Raw genomic sequence first — 27,521 nt, forward strand, 5'->3', positions numbered from 1 at the left:
TGTTCTCCCTCGTTCTCTCTCTCGTTCTCCTTTTCGTACTCCCCCCTCTCTCGTTCTCTTTGAAGTTTATATACTCCTGTATGGGAGGGGCTAAGTATGGACAATTCTATATAAGGAAATTTTCTCCTTTCTTCATCCTCATTGGTTTTCCTTAATACCACGCCTTTTTTGATCGCATCTTCCCGAACGCTCTGCTGGTGTAATCATGATCTATATGGCGCTATCATAGAAGTGAGACGAGTTTACCTTCCGTTAATGGATATTCTTCGGCGACAACACTGCTCTTCTTGTCCTATGGGTCCTTCTATAACGCTGGCTCCTTGAATTGCTACAACAGACGATCGTTAGGCCCAAGGTCTGCTGATCTAGGCACATCTAATAAATATCTTTATCTCAGACAGCGGCAGTGACAGTTTCCAGTAAACACTAGCGGGACCTCCTCTCTCTGCTTCTTAAGAGTAGAAAATTCACATGTTTTAACATTCTTTTCTATATTATTCTATATCCACCCATGACAGTTATTCCTTCTATCCTAGTAAAATCTGTAATGGGGAATTGTGTAGCCTAGGTTATTCCTTATATCTTGACCTTTTTTTTTTATAATTTCTTTAATCAAGGAAATGTAAGTTTCCTTGATACTGTATTTCATTCCTTGGTAAATGCAGACTTGCTTTGATATTAGATTTGTGAAGAGATTTATTTAAATTGTTTGTGAAATTTAACTTTATTTTTATTAGTATCACTTTCTTATTTCCTAAGATCTGGGGTATTCAGCCTTGTAACTGCCATGTAAGCTTCATCAAAATAAACATAATTTTAAAACTGTATCGAGATATGTTGTTGCAATGGTTCTCTGTGATTCATGTAACTCCCTCCTCCTCCCCACTTACATTGTTACAATGGAATTTAATTTACAGGTCTTAATGAATTTTATATTAAGAGAGATTTGGCTTGGATAGGATTTCTGGACCCATTAGTATCAGTCGTGATACTGCACTGGATGATCCCTGAAGGGGAGGGGTCTAGGGTTTGAAAAAAAAGTTGTAATTTTTATCTTAGGTCGAGAAGCTCATTTTTCAGAGTAGCTTTGTTACTTACAGGTATGTATGCAAAAAATGATTACTAGAATTCTTGAACTGGATCTGAACACTTAATTTTGTATTGGAAATAATATTGATCAGTATTTTTGTTTAATTTAAAGGTTGGCCTTTGTGTTGGTGATCAGTTACTGGAGGTATGTGGCATCAATATGAGATCTGCAACTAAACAGTCAGCCTCCACAGTGCTTTCTCAGTGTGGTACATCTGTCACTATGTTGGTCCAATTCAATCCAGATAGTAAGTAAAAATTAATTTTAAGTGTTTAGATATTCTTTATAATATTGTTATTGTTATCTAATATTAATTCTCATCAAGAACTATGTATACTTATACACTATTATTATTATTATTATTATTATTATTATTATTATTATTATTATTATTATTATTATTATTAGCATTGCTATTTTTGGTATTTCATATCTGACTGCATGTAAGGAATACATGTTAAAATTATTACAATGGTTATAACGACTCATGTATAAATGTTAAGGATATAGTTTGTTCCAGTAATTGAAAACATATATGGAATTAGGTTTATGAAATTTGTTTTATCTCTACTCACCTGATGTTGATATCACATCTGTATCTGAAAGCTAGGTATGTTGATATTATGTCATAAAATGGAAAAAATCCTGAAATGGTTTTTTCCCTTCTGATATACGAATGCCTTTATCGTAGTAATGAGACTAACTAGCATATACCAACAATAACATGCTCTGCATGTCATCTTCTTGTCAAATGCCTCAAAAGTTAAATGCCACTAGTCACTGGGAAGGAGATTGGGTATGTACAGTATATGGACATTAGGCATGTATAGAAAAAAAATATTTTAAAAACCATGTTTATTTGTATGAATCTCTCTTGATGTTCATCTTGCTGAATTCTACATTCTAGTGATGATGGGTAGCCAGTGAAGGAAACAGATTAGGCATCTAGTTAACCCATAATCAATCAAATAATGTCATAGCCTTACTTGTAGTCTAGGTTTTCAGTTATTCTAAATCCCAGTTGTTTCCATACCTACAAACCTTCCATCATTTTTTTGGATTATCTTTCGGCAAAACTGTAAGATAGCCATTAGACTTGAAGTACAAGGTGGAAACCCTGCCTAACTGCTTGAGCGGGGAGGCTGGGGGTTACCCAGCCACCTCTGTATATACTCTCACAGCTGTAAGGTATGTCACATTTTCTTTTAGCTTGGTAGAGATTGGATGTGTCCTCTCTCTCCCTAGACTGTCATTGGACTTTTTTATATTCTTTTTCTTTTCAGGTGTGCGTATTTTCTCTTCGATCGCCGTCATGCGAACCTACCCAGGGTGCAAGGGTGCCGCTTGCGGTACCTTCATGTCATCGTCGGAGACCGACCCGCACAGTCTGTGTCCTTCGTGCAGAGGGCATCGCTGCACCCCTAACCTCTTTCAAAAGCTCCTTCTCCCTCGCGCTCTTCCGAGGGACAATCGAGTAGGAGCACAGACCGACTAACTCCATAGCAACCCCGGGGTACTGGGTGGTTGTTGCTTCTCCTAGAGGAGCAACTTCACCTCCAGCTGCCTGGAAGCCATTCTCCCTTCCAGATGTTCTACAGGTGTGTAGAACCTTATGGATTTCAGGACCTCCTTCGAAGGAAGAACTTCTGCATCTCCTTCAGCTCGGTGCTAGGAAGGACCCTTCTCCAAAGTCGTCAACATCTCACACTCTGGAACTGTGCGAAGTACGTCTGTCGCCTTCTCCAGGACATTCCATGGTCGGACGAGGTGATAGCTCACGTTCATCTCTCCAATGGCCTCCTGCTGACGACGACTCTACTCGCCATCCTGGGACCTTGTCGCCCTGTAACCTCCAATCCTTGGTTTCTTCCTGCAGGAAGCCGCTGGTTGCACCTACCACCAGAAGCCTGAAAGGACGAGTACTGCCATCGCCTCCCCCTTCTGGGCACTCTTCCCCTGATCACTGTTCGTGACGATACTAAGATCAGATGGATCGTAGGTCATCACGATCCGAACGCTCTTCTTCTGGAAGGAGTTCATTCTCTAGAGCTTCACGCTCATGAGACCTCTGGTCTCAACACTTTCCTCGGAGGTGTTCCTCTTCACGAGAAGTCTCGCGATCATGTTCTTCACGATCACGAGCACTGTCTAGACCTAGGTCCAAAATCAAACTGTTGTTTTCTGATCTTTGGTAGTGCCATAGCCTCTGTACCATGGTCTTCCACTGTCTTGGGTTAGAGTTCTCTTGCTTGAGGGTACACTCTGGCACACTATTCTATCTAATTTCTCTTCTTGTTTAGTTAGTTTTTATAGTTTATATAGGAGATATTTATTTTAATGGTATTGTTCTTAAAATATCTCATTTTTCCTTGTTCCTTTCCTTTAATGAGCTATTTTCCCTGTTGGGGCCCCTGGGTTTATAACATCCTGCTTTTCCAACTAGGGTTGTAGCTTAGCAAATAATAATAATAATGAAATGCTCGCATTCTAGATTGTAGATCGCCAGGGCACCGTACACGAAAACGGCGTTCACGTTCGCGAGTCAGGCAGTCACGTTCACAACTTTCTCGAATGAGAGCTGGACGCTCCCGTTCACGAACCGCTCTTTCAAGATCAAGGTCTAGAAGTTTCTCGTCTAGAGGTAGAGGTAAGCATTTGCACAGCCCATCAGCACGTAGCCCCTCAACCCGACCTTCACCTAAATGACCTCGGACTGAACCTGATCATGAGACTGACCATCCCTCAGGCAGGTGTCCGGCTAAACCCCCGGTGCCTTTCATTGCCTGGGGATGCTTGGAAACGCATTCAGCTGTGACGCTTTCTCCAACGCTCAGGGTCATCGTCGGATGTAGGTACTTCTTTGCTGCAGCAGGTAGGCGTTAGACCTTCCGCTTCTAGTATGGCTCCTAGTGCTCCTGTTGCGAGCACTTCTGCTCATGAATCTCGCCTGTTGATGCACGAAGCTCGCAATTTTGCAAGCAAATCGATGATTTCCGCGAGTAATTCATGAGCAGATGTGTTGGAACCGCGAGTAAGTGTGGTACCAACACCTTCGCCTCTGCCTCCAGCTTCTGTCACCTCCAGCAGGAGGCCGATACCCTTACCAGTGAGTTTCAATGAGCCTCCTAATAGGTTCGCAGATGCTCCTTTTAGTCCGGACCGTACTTCTCGTCCATCAAAGGAACGTGTTCCTCTGCCACAGAGACTTTCCCCCATGTCTCCTTCTAGAGATCCCCCCCAGGGGACATTCTCCTCCTTAACCTTCAAGGGAAGCTTACCTAGAGGTTCTGAGCTTCCTGCATTGGTGAGCACTTATCTCTCCACCCTGCAGAAGTCTCTGGGTGTGCTCCTCCACTGCCACAACCTCCGACTGCTCCAGCCAGAGTGACCCCTAGGATTCCTTTGGAATCCTCGTCAAGTTCGTCGGTTGGGAGCCTAGATCCTAGATGGAGATCAACGTCGAACAAGGCACACAGATCACCTCCATCCTGATTGCATGCTGAGGGTCCTTGATCTTCTGAATCTTACATGGCCAACCTACCCTTTACCCCAGTGAAGGCAAGGGTAATCATGACCAAGAGGCAGAAGAGAAGGATGAGAGGCGTAACTCCACCTCACGCCGATATCATCCGCCCTAGGGCGAGTAATGACATAGGCTCTTCCAAGGAGATAACTGTCTAACCCTTCAATCCTTTAGAAATTGAGGTAGTGCCTTTGGACTAGCATCCAATTTCCTTACCTCCAGAGGAAGAGCCTTCAGCTCCTGCTGCCAAACCTTTGTCTGGTGCATACCACCAAAACTTCTGAATAAATCGAGTAATTCTGTGAGACAGATTTTCAATTTTCCCTTTTCTTTAATTTTAATGAATTTTTTCTTAATTTTCTTTGTCTAGTCATAAGATAATCATGAAAAAAGAGAAAAAGAAGAATAAAAATTCTGTTACACATAATTGTGGATTTTTATTCCTCTTTTCAATATGTTTCTCTGTAAAATCAAGCAATAAATAAGTGAGAAAAATGTACCTAAGCGTGAATAAGTATGTTTTTGAGTTATGAGCCCCTAAAATTTGCTATAAATTTTAGCTTTTTTTTCTTAAAAAAATGAAAACATTATTATGATAACCTTATTTTGTACTTTTATTGTTTATTCCTACATGAAGGCTCCCTAAACAAGGTATTTAAACCCTAAGTTTACTAATACACTTGGTGTAAGGATGTCTTGAGTTGCCAGCAGCCTCTTATTGTTGCCAGAGTTTTAGTTGGAATATACCAGCTATGTACTCTTTCATGTTTCCCTCTTCTCTTTGTTTTTTCTTTTGTTGCTCTCTGTTTACTTTTTGTTCTTTCTTTTACGTTAGGTAACATTGGTCTTGCTATGAAATTCACAAGGACGTTGTGAAGACATAATGTACATACGAACTGCAAGTAAACAAACACACAGGCAACGTAACTTTTATACGTCTTTGGAAACTCTGGCTGTTCTTCTCGTAGATCGTAGTTTGCGTTCGCATATCCTCTACCAATGCCTTCCATCCCTGCCAGATGTATGAGATTTCACAATGTATGTGAAAAAATCGCTGTATAAATGCAAAAATAAACACTTAAAGACAATTCTGTCAAAACTCAGTCATGCAGACTACGCAGTAAAGATGGCATCACCATTTCAAGACTGCTTTATCTTTAGTATTTGCAAAAATAATTGGCTGAAATTTCTAGAGAGCATGTACGATATGTTTCTGCATACATAGAAACAATAAAACGATTTTCAATTTTTTAAAGTTATGTCAAATACCATAGCGGACGGTCCCCTTAAGTTGACTTTCCTCACTGGGCTATTTTCCCTTTTGGAGTCCCTGGGCTCGTAGCATCCTGCTTTTCAAACTAGGGTTATAGCCTAGCAAGTAATAATAATAATAATAATAATAATAATAATAATAATAATAATAGTAAAGGCCAGAAATTGACCAAGTCCTTCAGAGGAAAGAAAGGAGGAAAGGTAAGTGGCCAAGGTGCTCATTCCCACTAGGAATGGCATTCCTCTTCATCTACCACCTGTGGGAGGATGCCTACAGCGCCTCTGGGAGAGGTGGCAGTTTCACGGGGCAGAACCCTTGATGGTCGAAGTGATTGCTCTAGGGTATTTCGTCCTGTTCATTCAATCTCTTCCTCCTCTTGACTCGGGATCCAATACACCTAAGCTTCTATGCAAAGGGATCTGCAAAGGAGCTAGTCCTCAGGGCTGAAGTCCAGACCATGCTGCAGAACGGTGCTCTTCAAGAGGTTGCAGACGGGTCTCCAAGCTTTTGCAGTCAATTTTTTCTGGTGAAAAGGATGACTATAGGTTTGGAGAACAGTCATTGATTTTTCTCCTCTGAAGAAGTTTGTGCAACAGACCCAGTTTAGAATAGAGACAGCAGACACGGTTATTCAAGTGGTTCGTCCAAGGGACTTCATGTGCACATTAGATCTGAAGGACGCATACTTCCAGCTCCCAATCCATCCATCTTCAAGGAAGTAAAAGATATACCAGTTCTAGGTTCCATGCTTCGGTCTTGTGACAACTCCTTGGGTATTCACCAGTGTTTGCCCTTGTGTCATCTTGCGCTCACAGGAATGGCATCTGTCTCCTCAGATATCTGAATGACTGGCTAATTCTGCACTGGCAGACTCGGAGACGACCCTTTTTCATCACCGAGACATGCTTCTCGAGTTTGTCAGGATCTGGTGATACAGATAAATCATGAGAAGTCATTACTGCAACCTTCCCAAAGGCTGGTATACCTCGGTATAATAATAGACACCGTCCAAGAGAAAGTCTTCCCATCAGACGAAAGAGTACACAGACTGAGAGAAGTGGCTGCACCCGTCCTCAGAAAAGATGTCCTTCTGGCTTCTCGTTGGTTGAGTCTGCTAGGTCATTTAACCTCTCTCATCTGTCTAGTTCCAAACGGCCGCCTCACGATAAGATCCTGCAATGGCAACTGAAGTCCGTGTGGAAGCAACACTTCGATCCACCGGACACTCGAGTTCCTATAACTCAGGACCAGGTGACGGATTTGAATTGGTGGATGGCAGAAAAAAATCTTCGATGGGGCCAGAATCTTCTCGTCCCTCCTCCGGATTTGATGCTCTTCACAGATGCATCAAAAGAAGGGTGGGGGACTAACCTGCTGCACCATACGATCTCGGGCCTTTGGTCAGAGTCAGAGGGGTACCAGCACATAAATCTTCTAGAGATGAGAGCAGCCTACCTAGCTCTTCATCAGTTCCAACAGTTGTTGGCAGGTCACTCAGTGGTGTTGATGAGAGACAACACCACATTAGTGGCTTACATAAACAAACAGTGCGGTACCTTTTCGCAGCCTCTATTCCATCTTGCAGTAAAGAATCTCAGATGGTCAGAAGAACATTCGGTGTCTCTATAAGCTTACTTCATTCCTGCCAAGAGGAATGTGCTAGCGGGCAATTTGAGCAGAGCGACTCGGATTTCAGGCTCCGAATGATCTTTGAATTGTCAGATAGCAAATAAAGTCCTGACTTTGTGGGGTTCCCCTACTAGATCTGTTCGCAAAATCTCTGAACGGCAAGCGACCGCTGTACTGTTCTGCAGTCCCAGACCCTCAGGCTCTATGGCAGGATGCAGCCCAACAACGGTGGGACTACATCGACGTGTACATCTTTCTCCAGTTTTGTCTGATGCAAAGACTGCCCAACAAGACCAGAGCATCCAAAGATCTAATGATGACCCTTGTAGCTCCACTGTGGCATCACGCAGAGTGATTTCCGGAAATCCTGCAACTTCTAGTAGATCTACCACAAGAGCTTCCTCCACGACCAGATCTACTTAAACAACCACACGCGAACATCTTCCACAGAACTGTACAGTCGCTTCGACTTCATGCCTTGAGACTATCCAGCATCTCCTCTCTCAGAAGGGCTTGTTATTACAAGTTGCGGAGAGAATGTTCAGTTACTTGCGTAAGTCTTCAGCCTCAGTCTACCAGGCTAAATGAAGAGTCTTCTGTGATTGGTTCCGTGGAAGGAATATCTCTTCACTCGATGCCGCTATCCCAGTAATAGCGGAGTTCCTTGTATACCTTCAGGAGGAAAAGCTTCTTTCTGTCTCGGCGGTGAAAAGCTATCGCTCGGCCTTAAGCCTCGCCTTTAAGCTGAAAGGAGTTGACATTTTCTCTTCGTTCGAGCTTTCTTTACTCATACGGAGTTATGAAATCACTTGCCCTCAGTCAGAGATTAGGCTTCCTCCTTGAAACGTGGTTCATGTCCTGAGATCATTAAAAGGACCTCCCTACGAACCATTACGCCATGCAACTGACTGAAACCTCACTTTGAAGATGGCATTCCTGCTCACTTTAGCCACGGCAAAGAGAGTCAGTGAACTTCATGGCCTTTCGTATAACATTGCCTATTCAAGGGGATGGAGGGAAGTGACACTCGGCTTTGTCCCCGAGTTCATTGCTAAGACTCGAAACCTGGGGGTACTGGACCATAGATTCGAGCCCTTTCAGATTACGAGTCTGTTCTGTAACCAATTACCCAAATCAGTTATTTCTATGCCCAGTGAGGAGTTTGGGATACTATTTTAAACGCATGGCAGCAACACGGCCCTGACTAACGCCCCTGTTTGTTAGCTCAGGGAGAGTAAAGAGGAGGATCACTAAGAATACTGTCTCCTCCTGGATCTACCAGGTGATCGAAAGAGCCTTGCCTCCTGATCCTTCTCCAGCTCTCCGACCTAGAGCCCATGATGTCAGGGGAATTAGTTTATCCTTGGGGTTCAAACGCAACTTCTCCGTGTTGCCAGTACTACAAGTGAGCGTGTGGAAGAGACAAACTACTTTCACAGTCCATTACTTGAAACACGTAACCCACAAGAGACTCGATACATTACACTATCGGTCCTGTGGTGGCTGCTCAACAAGTGGTTTAAGAATACCTCAGGCTCCTTGATGGACAAGTAGCAGTTGGTGGAGGGCATTGGTTACCCGCATTAAGACTGGGATGAATGAGAGTATGTCTTGCTTTTCTTTTATTCATCTTCCCCTCCCTTGGGGTGCAGCACCATGGGTCCCTCTGCAAGCTGACTTCATCCTCTGCAGATAATTATCACTTCCCTTGTGTAGCCTAGTATAAGTCATAAATTTATATAAGCAATGGGAAACGTCTTGTTTTTTCCTGTATTTAAAATCTGGTGTTTATACAAGACAACAAACTCTCATTACACTGAATTGCACAGGCCGCTATTATACTGACTTTGTATATTTTAGTGAGGTGTTAAAAGTTTTCCCTAGACCACAGTCATATACTGTACTAGGTAAAACCGGGTCAATGTCCACGCCAGACTTAGTACTTCCTCCCAACTAAGAGTGAGTCATCCAAATAAATAACGGAAGGTTTGTTAGTATAGGAACAAATGACAAATTCGCAGATAATTTTTATTTTTCCCTAACTAATACAAACCTGAAGTTTTTTATATAAATAGGCCCGCCATTACCTGTCCCTCAGAAGTCCTGCCTGCAATCAAAAGTGATGTACCTTACAGCTGTGAGAGTATATATAGAGGTGGCTGGGTACCCCCCGCCACCTTGCACTATAAATCTAATGGCTACCTTCCAACTTCGCTGAAAGATAATCCGAATAAATAACTCCAGGTTTGTATTAGTTTGGGAAAAATACAAATTATCTCCGAATTTGTCATATTGACATTTCTGAAGGTCACTTTATCACCTAATTATTTATATAACAAAGACCACAAGTATGGTGGAATTACACAAAATTTTAAAAAGACAAGTTAAATTGGAAAAGTTACTAGACCACAATTCCAAAGCATAAGTTTATTAAACTAACAAATTAAGTTCACAATGTAATTAGATCACAATCTCATACTCAATTTGTATTTGCTAAACATTACCTCAAAGAGTCCTGGTTCTGTGTCACAATTGTTGGGCTCCATGGCCTATCGTGGTGGCTACTGGGAATGTTGTCCAATAACATTGTGAATTAAATTTGTTAGTTCAGTTGGATTAGATTTTGATCCAATCCAATTCTTTGGGAGATTTCGTGACCAAATGATAATACTTAAGGACACTACTTTCTTGGACAGAGGTTGTTTTAATTGTAATACCATAAAACAAATTAGGCACATTACCTCTAATATCTACAAAATCATCCAAAAAATATTGAACGGCTCTTCCTGGTCAAGGAAAGCTATCTCTTGAACTCCCTTTTGTAAAGAAGAAAAATTTTTAAAATGTGGCAAACCTTTACTCTTAAAATAATGTTTATCTCTGAAATCAGACAAAAAAAATAAACATTAAAAATATCTTATGATCCTCAAATCCTACTTCAAAAGATATTACTTGCAGTTCAGTTGTTCATTTTTTTATGCCAAAGCCAACAAAAATAAAATTTTATTTATGAGGTCTTAAGTGGAAACTTTTCCAAGGATTCAGAATGTGAACTCTTTAAATGCTCTAACACTTGTCTAAATTCAAAAAATATATATTTGACTACTAATCTTTTAATATAAAAAGGCCTGAAACTACCCAATACAATGCCTGGCACTAGCAAATCTAATCTTGGTTGTTGAAGCATGGAATTCAGCATGAGATGAATGCAGTACCCTTAATGTGTGAAACTGAAAGTTTCTTATCATAGAAAATGGAATGTAAGAATTTATTATAACCAGTTCTAGTATTTGATAAATTTATAGACTTAAACCAATCAAAATAATCATACCATTGTTTTTATGTATATTGCAGTATTAGTGGACTGTCTAATAACTCAAAAGCCTTTGAGTTTAGCAACATTACCCCTGTAATTGGTTGCCTGAATACTCCTATTACAGAGGCTACAGATCTGAGAACCATTCCTTTTGTTGCCAAACCATAGTTATCAGCACCAACCAGTAGTTTTCAGAAATCCTGAATTTGTTTGTCACCTGCCTAATCATATTGTATGGTGGAAAGGGCATTTACCTTCCTTGGTGAACAAAACAAAGCTGTAATTTTGTTCAGTGTAGCTGGAAACATATCTGCGTTTGGTTAATACCACCATTTACACATTTTTAGATATATTGGCAGGTGTAGCAACCATTCTTTATGGGAAAAACTTTATTTTTATGCTTGGCTGATATGCTAGTTTGATTTCCCCCTAATGAACCAAAGAAGAAAATTATTCATCTCAGATTTGCCAAAGTTAATATTATTTTTTCTATCTGGTACAGATATTGAGTTCTTGTCCTCCCTTGTTTCTGGTTGTATGTCAATGCTATCATGGTATCTAGAAATACTACCACAGACTTTCCTACATTCAGTGTTTCCAAAATCTGAAGGGCCTTGAATATTGCTATAGTTTCCCTTTACTTAATATGAAAAACTGATTCCTGTGACATTGATTTCTCTGACAGATGTATAAGATCTAGAGTTGTCCCTCATCCACCCTGTGAAATATCCGTGAACAGAGAGGTCTGGAATATTCATCTCCAAGGAAATTCCCTAGGAAACCAATCAAGATTGAACCAGCAACTCAGCAGTTGAATCTGGCTTTTCATTATTAAAATCAAGATTTTGTTTAGCTTTTAAATCTTTAGATTGAGATGAAATTGAAAAGGTGTCATGTTTAGGTACCTATCAGAAAAAAATTCCCTATAGACTTTATGGTCCATAAGTGTGTCTCCATATCCAAACTGATAGAGATTTCATTCTTTTGAGCTTTTGATAATAAAAGGAAAGATTTAAACCTCGTGTCTGATGGGAAACCCCAAAAAGGAACTGCTGTTAACATTCCTAAATAAATAATCTTCAGAGTTGGCACCAGAAGAGACTTTATAACCTTGGCCAGAATCCCCAACCTCTCTGGAAACCTGAGCAACCATACTAGAATCTGCATCCTTTCCAGCAGATATTAAAAATAACCAGAACTCTGAGCTCAAGAATTTTTTGACATTGGAAATGAGTGCCATCATCCTGGTAAATACTAGGGTCCATTTCTGAGATAATCTATCTATCTTAAACCAAAGAAAACTATGAAAATTTATATTTACAGTATAAGTCGTCTTGAAAGCAGTCATTCCTGATGTCTTAAAACAGCAAGCAACATCATAGCTTATCTTAATTAACTTCTTTGTTTACCTTTCAGAAATAAGCTGTCTTAAAGACAAAAATTATATATCTTTTCTGATTCTAGTTGTTTCTCTATATCTTCTTGCTCATCTTCTTTATCTGGAAGATTTTTTAAGACATTTTTAAACTGTTGTTCAGGTGATTGTGTACCTCTTATGGGAACTGATGTGTATTTGCTTTAAGAGACTTGTTTCGGCACTACATTTACCCCATAAGAGAAAAATCTGTGATTATCTAGTGGCTGAACTTGAGTGAACAATACATAAAGCCATTTAAACATAATGCAACTGAACAGTTTTAGCCAAATCTTTAATAGATAAATTAAAAAAGAAAACATTTTGATCCAATGGAATCGTACAACTTGCCACATCATCCACGTATAATCATAATCAGGGGTTGTTAAGGGGTGCTTAATTCATCAAGAGGAGTAATATTAAGATCCATACTAACATCTTTGCATAAGAAGTATAAAAGACTGTTTAGAGGCACTTACTTTAGTGAGAGGAGGGCTATAAAGATCCAGACTACCATCTTGGTCTTCTGTCTCACAATCTATGGTTTAGTAAAAGAGCAGCTAGAGATGCAGGAATATAACAGTTTCACAGCAGAAGGATCTAAAATAATAAAGTTTGATGCTCTACAAAAAGGATATACATGTTTTGCTGTGTACCATCAGAACCTATACTAAATATTGCACTAGAACCACTAGCCACTACTTGAGGAGTTAGGCTAGGCTGCTAGGGCTTCAAACAGGGCAGGTTAGGCGTGAAATATTAACCTTAATCAAAGACTTGTTTGTCTTTTGAGATTCCACAAGCTAATGATGTTAAAAGCTTTGGAAGCTCACAACTATGAAAACTAGATTCATTAAGACTGTAGCAGTTATAGGCTGGAATGGCATATTGTCATTATCCCATTTATAAACAAGTCAAGTCTTCCCCAGATTTCCCATTGAACAAAAAGTAAGCTATCTATTATGCTGTAAACTTTTGATATGATCAGCATTGGAAATGTATGTCCAAAGAGAAACGGTGAGATATTTGCATTCCTCAGAAATTCTCTAAATCACAAAATTGTCCACGGCATGGGAAAAGAAAAGAATGTGGTTCATGATCACTCAAACATTTCCCATGCACAATATACACACCAATTGCTAACAGATACAATGGAAGACTTTTTAAACAAAAACCCGGACAATCTTGGGGGCAATTTTAATCACTACCAAGTCAACTTTTAGACTAAGGAATAAAATATGAGTTGCCCAGCATCTTATCGTGAGAAGTCATTGGTCTCATTATTTTACTAGAGGCATACGGAAAACTTTTTCAGTTTTTAATGTGTAACGTCAACATACCAAGCCTCCGAAGACTGAAGCGATAGGAACATGTCTTCGGTGGGTTTGTAGTTAAAATACGGAATGCAGTGTAATATAAAGAGCAAGCTACATAATGTTTATTGGAACTTCAAAATACTTTTTTTTCTTTAAACTTCACAGTACATTTTTCCTTTGCTTTTGGGAAAGAAAAAATAATTTGTTTGCCCTTTCTCTTGGCCCTTAAACTTTTAAGAAGTTAGATAGCAAAGTTTTGAGGGAAAACTTTGCAGCATACCTACTTCTATTATCCCTTTTTGTTTCTTAAAAAGTTGTCTTGGAAAAAAGTGTTATAGTTAATATTCTAAAAAATCGTGATTTTTAAAAAGATAATTTTGCTTCATTAAAGCATTTTTGTAATGTTATTTTCAATTTTGGGTGCATTTGAATCGTCAACAATTAGTGACTTTTTTTTACTCTACAGTATCAGGGAATGTTGTTAAGATATGAAAAAGTGTTTTGTTGTTATTTATACATAGGTTGGTGTGGGGATGACTTTTGTATTATGTGTTGTCTTACCTTGCACTGAATCTGTGTTAATAATGTACAATTACCTCTGAAAAGTAGTATGAACTACAATTTTATGGTATAAATCATGTGGAAACCATGTAGCGCAGTACAATGGATTACCTAGTGTGTTTGTCAACCATGCCTAGGCAATGATCTGTGTTTGGGGTGGGTTATGGGTTGATCCACCCTAGGGCACCAAGTATTCATGGTTTTTGCTCTTTGCAGGTGTCTAAAAGTATGAAATAAGATGACAGCTTTCTTACATTCAACAAGAACTTTCTATTATTTTCTAATTTTATTTTTTACATTTTTTCAAACCTTAAAGTCACGTTAACATACAATAAGAACCTTTTTTTCTCATTTTCTGTGTTATTTTTTCATAAATTTCACATTTCTTTTATGTATACCTATGCTTTTTAAGTAAAATCAACTGCACCATATACTATATATTCATTGGTATCTGATGAATGGAAAGGGAGGGGACTTACCAACAGTAGTTGATGCAATCCCAGCTGTCAGATGATGAGCTGTTGTTTTGCTTACTACACTTAAACAGTAGCCATAAATCAGTTTGTCTGGAGGATGCTTTCTGTGGAAGAAAATTATACTGCAAGATATTAATTGACAAAAATTCGAAATGTTCTATTTATCATTCTAAACTAGGCACGCACTCAATAACACAATGTAAACAATAACAGGTAGGTAGTAGGTTGTCAAGGCACCAGCAACCTGTTGAGATACTACCAGTATCGAGTTGTTGAGTCCTTTGATTTACCAGATAGTACTACATTGTATCCCTCTCTGGTTATGGCTCCAAAAGCAAACCATTGTTCTCTAGTCTTGGGTAGTGACATAGCCTATGTGCTATGATCTTCCACTGTCTTGGATTCTCTTGCTTGAGAGTACACTCAGCCGCACTATTCTCTCTATTTCCTTATTTACTTTCCTCACTGGGCTCTTTTCCTTGTTGGACCCCTTGGGCTTATAGCATTATGCTCTTCCAACTAGGGTTGTAGCTTATCTAGCAATAATAATAATAATTATAATGATAATAATAATAGTAATTATAAAAACAGCATCATATGCCCACAAATTTTAAACTTGCAATTGCCAATGAATTCTAGATAATAATTAATGAAAAGATTAAGCCTGGCTGGTGGATACCATTAATCCGGCGGGCTGATGTATTGGGTGATGGTTAAATATGACTTTTACCCTATTATTTTTTAAACATTGAACATAAACAGACACTAACTATAATTACTCACTTTTATTTTTGCGAAGTTCCATCCATGCTTTACACCTTCATGTTGGGAGATTTTACTATTATATAATCATACTGATTGTACAGACTATAATGTTCTTACTTGACCCATGCCTGATTGAAACAAAGTAAAAGAAAGGACAGCGAAGTAAAAAAAAAATGCATACCACCAAGATAATGTCTACTAGCCCAAATAATTTATAATTTTAGGTTGATTGTACATAAAATTCTCTACATTTTACATATTTCCTCACAGTAGTAGATATTTGATTGCTTTGTAGTGAAATATCAATAGAACACACAAATAATTTTTCATTAGAACTTGAGTTGTCCAGGTTATGCTCTAAAGTGTAACCTTGAGGCAATGGTTCTTTTTCAAGTAATGCCCTATTTTAAGTGGGTCCAGTTCAATGTAGTATTGAAAATATTGTATAAGCACAGAAGGGTCCTCATTTCCAAGAAATAATATACAGTCTGTGGCCTCAAGAAACTGTCATATTTTATGTGTAACAAATTGTATTCACACAACTAAACAGACTCTAAAAAGTGAGTGAAGTTTCCCTCCAATGGGGTACGACCATTTACAGTACTTTCCTCATGCACAAATATAGCTATAACTGAGGTGATTTAACTGGAATAAGTGTAATTATTTAGGCCTTTGTTATAAATTATGTAGTATGGCAGTTGTTGATATTGAAGAAAATAAAATTTTTTTTGTTTAGCCCTTATAATAATGGGGTAATTGATAATGTTTCACTGCATAGAGGAATATAGTGTAATTTTATTTTTTTTCCTTATTTTAGAGTATCATGAGGCAGAAGGTTGGGAAGGTAGCAGTAGTGGTAGCAGTGTTGGTGGATCCCGGTCGGGAACTCCAACTCCTCGTAACTCTCCCAAGGCCTCCTCACACGATGCCTCGCATCCTGTAGATGATGATGATGATGATGACTTACCTCCTTCAACAACCTCAACACTAAGAGGACCATTAGATATGCGTGATACTTTAGAGCATTCTCATGACCATTCCCTTCCACCGTCAGCAAGATCAACTCTAACTCGTCCTGAAATTGCTCATGTTATGAATTCATTAAAAAGACAAGAAACTTTTTCTAGGTAAGAAAAATTTAATTTGTCACATGAAAGGTAATGTATTAGTTTTTGGGAATGATAATTTTTTTTATTTCAGTGAAACTTTCCTGAAATTCATGGCTATTAATTTTCTCAATGAAAAGCTCATCTGTAATAGAACTGAAAATAAGGTTTTGTGAAAACTCCTCTCCTGCTAGTAAAGATGGAGTGGGTAATAAAGGTTGTATAAACAATACCATCTCCCTACTTTTGCCATCTTGATTTCTTGTTCTTCATTTTGCTGGAACTGAGTGAAGCTATGTTTTATTTCTATAAACCTCCTGAGTTCATCTGTTTGGTCTTTCTCGTAATGATGATGCCAACAGAGTGATAGGGGATGTGGAACTGGAATGGTTTAGCTGCAGAAATATGTAAAGTAATAAAATAAATTGACTACAATAGGAACTCAACTGTTAGGAACAGTAAACATTCAGAACCCTTACTAAAAGAATACTAGACCCAGCTGTGTACGTAGGCAAGTAAGATTTGCCACCTACAAGAAAAGACTGGCCTTCTGAGAATAGCAAAGGAATTAAATAAATTCAGATCTTTTAAGGCTCATCACTTATAAAACTTGGCTGGTAAGTGAGTATTGGTGAGTCATATAATTAACAACTGTTATAAACAACTGTTCTCTTTCCGTTGAACTAAAAATTATCTACTCCTCAGCTGTTAAGAGAATCAATTGTCAGTCATTCTGTTTATGATGTTTATGACACAGCAGCTTACAACTGCGCAGTGTAGATACTCTAGTTCCTTAAACTCTAGAACTTGAACAGATACCCTTGAGAGGAGCATTGTGACATCGTATTCCTCACAACGGTTATTTAAAACAGTGTTTATCCTGTGCAGGAATGATGATAAATCTAGAAGGGAAGACAATTAAATCAATGAACATTTATCACTATCGGGAAGGGGATGTGTCTTGTAAGCACCGCTGTGACTCTGACTTAGTTTTATCTCAGCAGGTCAGATAATCCGATATTAAATTCAAATCCAGAAGAAACTAGAAATAACCCTTATTATAGAATCTGCAAGAATACTCCCCATTTGACTATCCACAAACTTTTCTTTAGTCAACCAACTTGCAAACTCTGACCCTAAATATTTTTGTGTAAGAGGCACAATGGTGGGGTTGAGACTGGAAATCTAGTACAAGATTAGGCAACTGATTAGATTTTTAATAGTCAGTACATCTCTGCATTATAGAAGGCTTATGAACTAAACAGTAACTGAAATTGCTAACCTTTTTATGAATCTGAGACAACAATTTATAGATTCTATCCACCACAAAGTTGGGAGAATTGTTAACCTTTTTATGAATCTGAAACAATAATTTATAGATTAATTCTATCCACCACAAAGTTGGGAGAATTGTTAACCTTTTTATGAATCTGAAACAATTTATAGATTCTATCCACCACAAAGTTGGGAGAATTGTTAACCTTTTTATGAATCTGAAACAATTTATAGATTCTATCCACCTCAAAGTTGGGAACTGGTCGGTATAAACAGTCTTGGAAATAGCTATTGTACTTCCACAAATTTGGAAGAATAAGAAGCTTCCAAACTTATAATTAATTTATTAGGGTATTTCTCAGCAATAAGGTTATAAGTTTATAAGGATATAACTCAATAAGTTTATAAAGGAGATTCCTCACTATCAATGTTTGCCTCTATGTTTTCTTCCTCTTCATCATTCTGTACCACAGGTTGAACCGAGGTAAAATCCTCTGATTTCGTAGTATGTTTGCAACTGGGTATGGGGGCTGCTGTGCATGCTTACAGAGAACTCTCTCAACAGAAGATGCACTAACTGCTACATTACCCTGCAAGAGTTAACCCATGATTGGCCAGTGGCTGAGCTTCCAAGCGAATGGAGCATTATGTCATCCAAAACAGAATGTAAATGATCGATATAGTTGAAATTTCATTCACCTCATCCAGATTTAGGGGAATTATACGATATGCCATACCTTATGCAATACAAGATTGTTTAGAAGTGCTCACTTTAGCAGGTGGAGTTATATTAAGATCCAGAATACCAATTTGGTCTTCTGCCTCATAATTTAGTTGTCTAATGTCATGATATAGCAACTAAGATTATGATTATACCAGGGTTTAGCTGTAGAAAGGTATGAAGTAATTGGAGAATTTGAGGTTATTTGAGTGGCTATCAAATCTTTACTGTGCAGGGAACTTTGAGAACCCTTACTTAAAGAAACACATTGGTATGATCAGAATTATCACTTTAAAAGAGGATTTACTGGACTTGCAATTTTAATAAAGGATGCTAGTGATGTTGTGGATAGTGGGCTGCTGCCGGGTATTGCACACAGATTTACTATCGAGTAATCAACTCCCTTCCCCCTACCCTTCACTTAAGGAAATGGCTCCGTCGGAACACTTTTAAGTTTTCGGCACCACCCATTGTTTTGATTCTGGGCAAAGGGACCAAACAAGTCGGCTAAATACTTTCTATATCATTATTATAGTATGAAAAATATTCTATATCAGTAATAAAGAAATTAGGTCAGGTTAATAAAGGAGTAAAATAAGTAAATTACATAAAAAAAATTTAAAGGAAGATAATAAAAAGATTTAATGTCCTATAATGGTGAAAATATCAAGGTTGCAAATACAGTTGGCATGTAGATACAATTATGATTCAATTTTATGACCTCTTGTGACTAATCTGTATGTGTCTCACTCTTCTGACATCCACTTAGGTATGGTCTCATCTAGGTAACAGAGCTAAAATTTCATCTATTTTTTTTTTTTATCGGTTCAGATGTAGATTTGCACATTTTTTAAATTTTTGCAAAGTTATTCAACATCCATGAATTCTGCAGTTCATTCTGGGAAAATCAAGCATATTGGCAGACTAGTTAAGTAGGAAGAATCACATTTTGCCAAACGAATGGTCACTACAACTGTAGATTTGTCGCGAGATTTGGAAGTGACAGGATTTCCCAAACGTAGACATGTTTCCCACATCACTGAACAAAAAGATAATTTATTTAATTCATTTTTTTTTTTTTTGTCTATTTATATTCCAAGGCAATTCCCCCAATTTTGGGGGGTAGCTGACATCAAACAAATGAAAAAAAAGGGGACCTTTCCTTTCTACGCTCCTCCAAGACTGACGAGGGACTCAACCGAGTTTGGCTGGTACTGCTAGGGTGCCACAGTCCACCCTCCCCTGTTATTCACCACAGATGAAGCTTCATAGCGTTAAAGCCCCTACTGCTGCTACCTTCGCCGTCATCAAGGTGACTGGAGGAAGCAGCAGACCTACCGGAACTGCATCACAATCGCTCGCCATTCATTACTATTTCTAGCACGCTCTCTTGCCTCTCTCACATCTATCCTCCTGTCACCCAGAGCTTTCTTCACTCCATCCATCCCCCTAAACCTTGGCCTTCCTCTTGTACTTCTCCCATCAACTTTTGCATTCATCACCTTCTTTAGCAGATAGCCATTTTCCGTTCTCTCAACATGGCCAATCCACCTCAAAACATTCATATCCACTCTAGCCGCTAAATCATTTCTTACACCCGTTCTCACCCTCACTACTTCGTTCCTAACTCTATCTATTTGAGATACACCAGCCATACTCCTCAGACACTTCATCTCAAACACATTCAATTTGTCTCTCTGTTACTTTCATTCCCCACAACTTCGATCCATACATCTCTTTACATTCATGCCTAACCCTCTATTCTTTGTCACTCCCTTCACTGCCCCCAAGACTTTGCATCCTTCATTCACTCTTTGATGTACATATGCTTCCACTCCACCATTTGCTGCAACAACAGACCCCGAGTACTTGAACCAATCTACTTCCTCAAGTAACTCTCTATTCAACATGACATTCAATCTCGCACCACCTTCCCTTCTCGTACATCTCATAACCTTACTCTTACCCACATTAGCTCTCAACTTCCTCCTCTCACATACCCTTCCAAAATTCTGTCACTAATCGGCCAAGCTTCTCTTCTGAGTCTGCAACAAGTACAGTATCATCCGTAAACAACAAGTGATTTACCTCCCATTCATGATCATTCTCATCTATCAGTTTTAACCCTCGTCCAAGCACTCGAGCATTCACCTCTCTCACCACTCCATCAACATACAAGTTAAACAACCATGGCGATATCACACATCCCTGTCTCAGCCCCACTCTCACTGAAAACCAATCGCTCACTTCATTTCCTATCCTAACACATGCTTTACTACCTTTGTAGAAACTTTCCACTGCTTGCAACAATCTTCCACCAATTCCGTATAACCTCATCACATTCCACATCGCTTCCCTATCAACTCTATCATACGCTTTCTCCAAATCCATAAACGCAACATACACCTCCTTACCTTTTGCTAAATATTTCTTGCATACAGTATCTGCCTAACTGTAAAAATCTAATTCATACATCCTCTACCTCTTCTAAAACCACCCTGTACTTCTAAGATTGCATTCTCTGTTTTATCCTTAATCCTATTAATCAGTACTCTACCATACACTTTTCCCACCACACTCCACAAACTAATACCCCTTGAATTACAACACTCATTCACATCTCCCTTACCCTTATATAGTGACACATTACATGCACAAACCCAATCTACTGGTACCATTGACAACATGAAGATCACAGGAAATTTTCTATATCAGCCATGAGGGGATATACTGTAGATCCATGCTTAATTCTGTGCTGAAGCATTTTGGGGTAGATCTATCCTTTTCAGTTATTAGAGCGGATGCCTTCACATTGTTCAGTATTGAAAGCTCTCCAGATGTAAGGTCAATTTTCAAGAATTTAGATGTAGTTTTACCATATTTGAAAGGAACAGGATTTGAACCAACTGTCTTTTGGCTTTAGCGTTTGCTAAACGCACAAGTGAAATACAAGCGTTATCAGTCAAGATAGGCTTTAGGTAACTCAATATGATCTTGTCTTTTACCTTTTTTCAGAGCCCAATATGATTATAAGACTGAGAGTCTGCCTCAATTCTTTTATATCACTTCACTAGAATTTAATGAAACAGTCCACTAGAAAGTAGTTTTTTTATTTTTTCTGTGAGAGCCATACAGTTGTATTTGAACAAAACGAACTGTAGTATCCCTAATTTGTTTTGTGGGCTGACGGTGCCTAATCACCTGTTGATAAAAAATGCTTTATCATTCCTACTTAAGAACTTACTTGCAGAAGTTCAGAAGGAATTAAATCCAAAAATTATGCTTAAAAGTGAAAGTACATGTACATATTGGGAGTGCATGTACTTCCAATAACACATACAGCCACAAGTTTGCTTATGAAGACTGCTGTTCTCTAGGCCCCACAGTGGCCAACATGGCAGAGGACATGGTATAAGTGATTTCAAGTTCAGTTAATTTATGACTCGCTTCTATATGAATTTAGAATCCATGAGGAATATCAGCTATAGCAATAGTAACTTTAGAGACAGTCTACAGTATTTTTAATTACTTTAGTAAACAATCAAAATGGCTGTCTCTATACTAGGTTAGTAATCCTTAGCCTATACTTAGATTTATCCCTCTCTTTTCTTCAGTTGCACCCCAGCTCCAACAAATTGTGGGAATCAGCAATATGAACATCAGGAGAGATTCTTAGAAATAAACAAAATTTTAAAGATAAAATTTCTTATTTCTAAACTCACATAATTTTCATATACTGTACATGCCCAACGTCCTCCCCATTGACTCATGGTATGAAGAGGAGGGATAATGTCAACTTCGAAACTGAAGGCAAAGAGTATTTAATGCAGCAGCCCTAGGTTTCTTACTACTTACTGCTAGATTGTTCCATTCCTTTTATAAAAACATGTACTTATTGAAGCAAAATAGAATTTTAAAGATTTCTCGGGTAAGTGTTGATTAAACTTGGTTAATGAAAAAGAAGTAATATGAACATCAGGTGAGTATAGAAATAAGAAATTTTATTATTAAAATTCCTTTTTTGAAGACATGGTTACCAAAGATGAAAACCATTTTGTCCAGTTTGAGAATGTGTAATTTTTTATGTTAGTAAGGTTTCAGAATTATTTGGGATTTTGTCATTCCAATGTTAGATATTAATGTCAAAAGATACTGATTCCAAAAGTTTAGATATAGTTTTCACTTTCATCAAAAAGGGATGGGAAAGATTTTTACATTTATGCTTAATTTGAATACAAACTTGTATTGATGTACTGTCCAAAAAGGATATTTTTTTAAATGTTGACATTAATTTAGTATGATTTATTATATATCTATTATCATGTATTTTTTATTTCATGTGGCAATAATTATAGATTTTTATATGTGAAGACTATGATTTGGACTACATTTTCCTGAAGACTTGATATAAAATTAATTTTCAGGCGAAGTGAGAGTACTGTTGGCGGTGGTGGTAGCGTAGGAGGTGTAAATAGCTCTAGTGGTGCTGGTGGAACAAGCGGTGGCAGCATTGGCAACACTAGCGATGATGCAAGGCTAGTTTACTTGGAGCTAAACAAGTCTCATAATTTGGGCATCCAAATGGTTGGTGGCAATGCTCTAGGTATTTTTGTTCATTCCGTTCCTGCTGACTCTCCTGCTGCTAAAGCTGGTTTACGACCTGGAGATCAAATATTGGAGTACAACAAAGTCGATCTTCGACATGCTACTGCAGAGCAGGCTGCTTTAGAGCTTGCCAAACCAGCAGATAATGTCACTATGCTTGTTCGCTATGATTACCAAAGTAAGTAATGATTTGCATATATTGTTTCACATTCTTAATTATAACAATGAATCTTACTTGAAAATTCATATTGCTACTACTTAAAAGCAATCGCTTCTCGACCTCATAATTAATGACATCCATTTCACTCACACAAACATATCTGCATGTAGTATGCTATGGCAGTTACCAAATTTCCCTGATTAGAACTAACGCTTAAAAGCCTACCTCCGGTATATTGAGAACAAGGAGCATAGTAACATGTGCTCTGTGTTGCTCTGACCTCAGTGGAGTCTTATTAAACCCCTATTATTATGCAATTGGTTTATATTCTTTACATTTAAGATTTAAAGGTTGCTCATGAATGGAAGAGGTAAGGGACAGATCCATGCCCTAGATACTGACCATATATAGAGTGCATATGCCCGGCAGTCGAGCCCCTTCTTCATCAAGCTAGGACCAGGAAGGGCAAGGCATTTACTGTTGAAGACTCAGCAAGTAGACCTAAAGGCTCCCCCCTCCAAGGCCTAGTTTACAAAGACGACAAGGTTGCAGATACAACTCGAAACTAACTGGTGTTTCATTCATGTTGCCGATGCACGATAATTTAGTTTTCAGCTCTATGGTGCTTGCTTATAAAGCTTATGAAATTATTTATAAGCTGTTATAACAAAACTGTATTCTTGGTTTGCAGACACTTTGTAATGTTATCTTCTAAGTTCGGCATTTACATTTAATTACGAGATCTGCACATTCATAGGTTCCCACTAAATTTCCATTTTGTGTCCTAGTTTTTGACACAGTTTTCCCTGATTCCAAACAGAATAGTGGCTATGAATATTGTTTGTTTCCTCGCCTTCATTTACAGCTTGTTAGTTTATATTTGGCAGTATATTTTCTTGAGGATCTTTTCTCCTCGGTGAATAAGGGCATAATGTAAAAATGTCACTCTTATGGTACTTTACTTTCTATCGTATAATTATTGAAATACAAGCAAAACAGCTGCTATCAGATTCTGTTGTTCAGTTGTTCTTGTGGCTGTATGTGTTTACGCAATGCTTATAACATTACTAACGATGCTTTTATCATTATCTTTTAATTTTCTAATCCATTGAAGTAGAAGATGGGATAAATATTATTACTGGGTTACTGTAGATGTCGAATTCCCTTCAGTGCTATGCAAGAGACGACGCCTCAAAAAGTCTATCATGCATCAAGATTGCTTTGTAGAAATTTGTACAAAAATGGTTAGTGGTCGTTGTACAAAATATGGACACTTGGTTAATCTTAAGTTGTATACATATTGTACTGAACATTATTACACTACAGATTATATATTACTATGTACTGTACTCTACAATACTGTACAGTGTATTAATGTAGGCTACATGTTCGGTGAGTTGTCTAATGTAGTTGAGTCGTCTGAACAAAAACAGCAAACTTACAATTTAGTTCAGCTATACTGTAGTACAGTGTTATAACACTACAGTATCAGCGAGTCTTATACAATACAGTATTACTAGATAGGAACAACAGTGTGTTGTTAGAAGTGAATGATGACTACTTGGTAAAGTTATGGTTTCGGTCAGGGCATCGACTATGTACTGTAGTGTTACATACTGTACTATAGCTGTACCTTGTCCAATATGCAGTGTACACGTGTGCACGTGCACTGTACACTGTATATTTAATTATAAACAACTTATGATATGATATAAACCAAATATAAACAATAAGCAATATTATTGCAGTACCTATTGCATTAATCATCCTCTAGTAGGGAATGGGTAGTGACTTGTTGGGTTAGGAGTTATCCCATCCTAGGGCATCAAACACACGCGAATTCGCACTTTTCGCGGCTGTCTCTGTTACCTAACCTTGGCGAAGAATGAGGTCTGACTGTACAGTATAGTACTGTACAAACTTTTATTATTACTATGAACCTCTCTTGACATTCATATTGCTTCTTTAGATCGATTTATTGATATTTTCCCTAAAATTTATTTTCTTTCCTCTAAATAGACATATGAATCTAGTAAAGTAATTGGACATACTAGTGGTAAATGGCAAGAAGTGAAATGCAAGATTTTTGTTATAAAACTTTTTCTGTTTTATCAGCTCCTCCAGATTATGATAAGTTTTATTGCAATATTGGTGTTCCTCTGGATTTTGTTACCAATTACTGCGCGGGGATAGTGCTATGATGTAAATTATCGTTGTGAGGAGTGCGAGTACCTCAAAGTTTATCCCAGTTAAAGTATGTTTCAAATCCTAGTAAATATGAAACATGCTTTTATTTCAGGGTGATACCCAAAGAATACTAGGTAAAATTATAGTTTCAGTCAGGGCAATGACTTTGTACTGTAGTGTTACGTACTCTACTGTAGCTGTACCTTGTCCAATATGTAGTATATATGTGTGATCATGTACTGTACACTGTATATTTCATTATGAATAACTTATTCAGTGATATAAATCAAATATAAACAATATTATTGCAGTACTTATTGTGTTAATCATCTGCTTATTAGGGAATGGGCAATGACTTGTTAGGTTAGGAGTTATCCCACCCTAGGGTATCAAACACACGCGAATTCACACTTTTTGCGCCTTTCTCTGTTACCTTACCCTCGCGAAGAATGAGGTCTAACTGTCCAGTATAGTACTATACAAACTTCTATTATTTCTATGTACCTCCCTGGACATTCATATTGCTTTATTGATTTATTGATATTTGCCCCTATGATTTATTTCCTTTCCTCTCAATAGACATATGACTCTAGTAAAGTAATTGGACATAATAGTGGTAAATGGCAATAAGCGAAATACAAGATCATCTTTGTTATCAAACTTTTTCTGTTTTATCAGCTTCTCCAGATTATGTTAAGTTTTATTGCAGTATAATTGTGTTCCTCTGGATTTTGTTACCAATTACTGCACGGGGATAGTGCTATGATGTAAATTACCGTTGTGAGGAGTGCAAGTACTGCACTGTTCATCCAAGGAAAATTATGTTTCAATTTCCAGTAAATATGAAACCCTTTTATTTCAGGGGGATATTTAAAGAAGACTAGGCTAGTCTTATACCAGTCTCTATGTCTCTGCATTATAGAAGGCTTAAGGTTTAAACGGGATCCGGAATTGCCAACCTTTTCTGAATATGAGACAACAGCATAACTATTCTATCATGAAGTTCAGAACTGGAGAGATATAACCAGTCTTGGAAGAGGTTATTTCTGCATATTTGGAAGAATAAAAAGTAGTTGTAAGGATAGCTATCAATCGATGGAAAGAATTCCAAGTCCGAAACTGGCTTGGAACCGAAACCATCCCCAATATGAAGGAACCCTTTAGTTAAGGCCATATTCTCAGCATAGCGCTAAGAGTTCTTAACTGTGCATTCTGGTAGGCTTGAAGCTGGGGGAGCCTTAGAAGCAGGTGCCTGTTGTAAAGCTTCTATCCTCGCTGTTAGATCTGCTTGAGAACGTTCATATTTGGCGGTTAAGTTCTCCATGAAAGCTCTCATGGACACCATTAGTTCTAAATTACTGGATAGCGAAGGATTGTCTAATATCAGAACCAGGGTGGAGGTGGAAGCTGGGGCTTGGGTAGAAAGAAGAGGCATTAGGAGCTGCACTCAAGTGATGTACATCCAATGACTCTTCTGAGGCTTCCGTGGTCAGCAGAATCCTCTCCTTCTCTGGTGAAACAAAACAAGTAGTAGACATGTCGTGGCTTGCAGAGCATATTGGACTTCATCATCTGCATGATCTGCTGGTACCGGTGGGAGTTGGACCTTCAGTAACTGGTGACCAAAAACGGAGGACACCTCAGCCTCTGGAAACAGGAGGTCCTTCAGTTCCCGAGAAGGAAGATAAGGGGCACTTTATTGAGAGCTCTTCTGGAAGCCTCTTACCCCGTGTCGAAGCGTCCTACGACTTCGATCTCGGACGTCCAAGGAGACGTCAGTGGCATAGAAGCCAGTTTGAAGGAGATCCATGCAAACCTTGCAGTCATTAGGGTCCCAGATTGCAGTAGATCCCTTGGAAACATGGGAACTTGCATGTTTCCTGCAGGTCTTGTAACCACAGGGTAACTTGACTTGCTTGGTACAAGTGATCGTGTAATACTCCATGTTATCAGCGACCAGTAAAGATAAGACATGTATATGGCCCATTACTTTTCATACTATATACACAGAAAACAAGCTTGTTGCATATACAGATGATGCTACTCTCTTTGCATCAATTCCATCCCTTGAATGTAGATCTGGGGTTGGTGAATCCCTTAATAG

The 27,521-nt window shown here is 38.3% G+C and overlaps 1 protein-coding gene across 7 annotated transcripts in view; it reads left to right on the forward strand.

Annotated features, from left to right (window-relative positions):
- Positions 1-27,521, forward strand: part of Dlg5 (Discs large 5) — an 847,504-nt gene that overhangs the window by 754,242 nt on the left and 65,741 nt on the right. For 6 of the 7 annotated variants that reach the window (XM_068372367.1, XM_068372363.1, XM_068372364.1 and 3 more), the window contains 3 exons: positions 1,202-1,337; positions 16,181-16,490; positions 22,890-23,248. In XM_068372367.1, the coding sequence (XP_068228468.1) occupies positions 1,202-1,337; positions 16,181-16,490; positions 22,890-23,248 (805 nt within the window). Of the gene's footprint in view, positions 1-1,201; positions 1,338-16,180; positions 16,491-22,889; positions 23,249-27,521 lie in introns of those variants that run through there. The other variant, XR_011044295.1, reaches the window with a different exon arrangement.

The sequence above is a fragment of the Palaemon carinicauda genome, chromosome 4, assembly GCF_036898095.1.
Source record: "Palaemon carinicauda isolate YSFRI2023 chromosome 4, ASM3689809v2, whole genome shotgun sequence".
NCBI classification, from domain to species: Eukaryota; Metazoa; Arthropoda; class Malacostraca; order Decapoda; family Palaemonidae; genus Palaemon; species Palaemon carinicauda.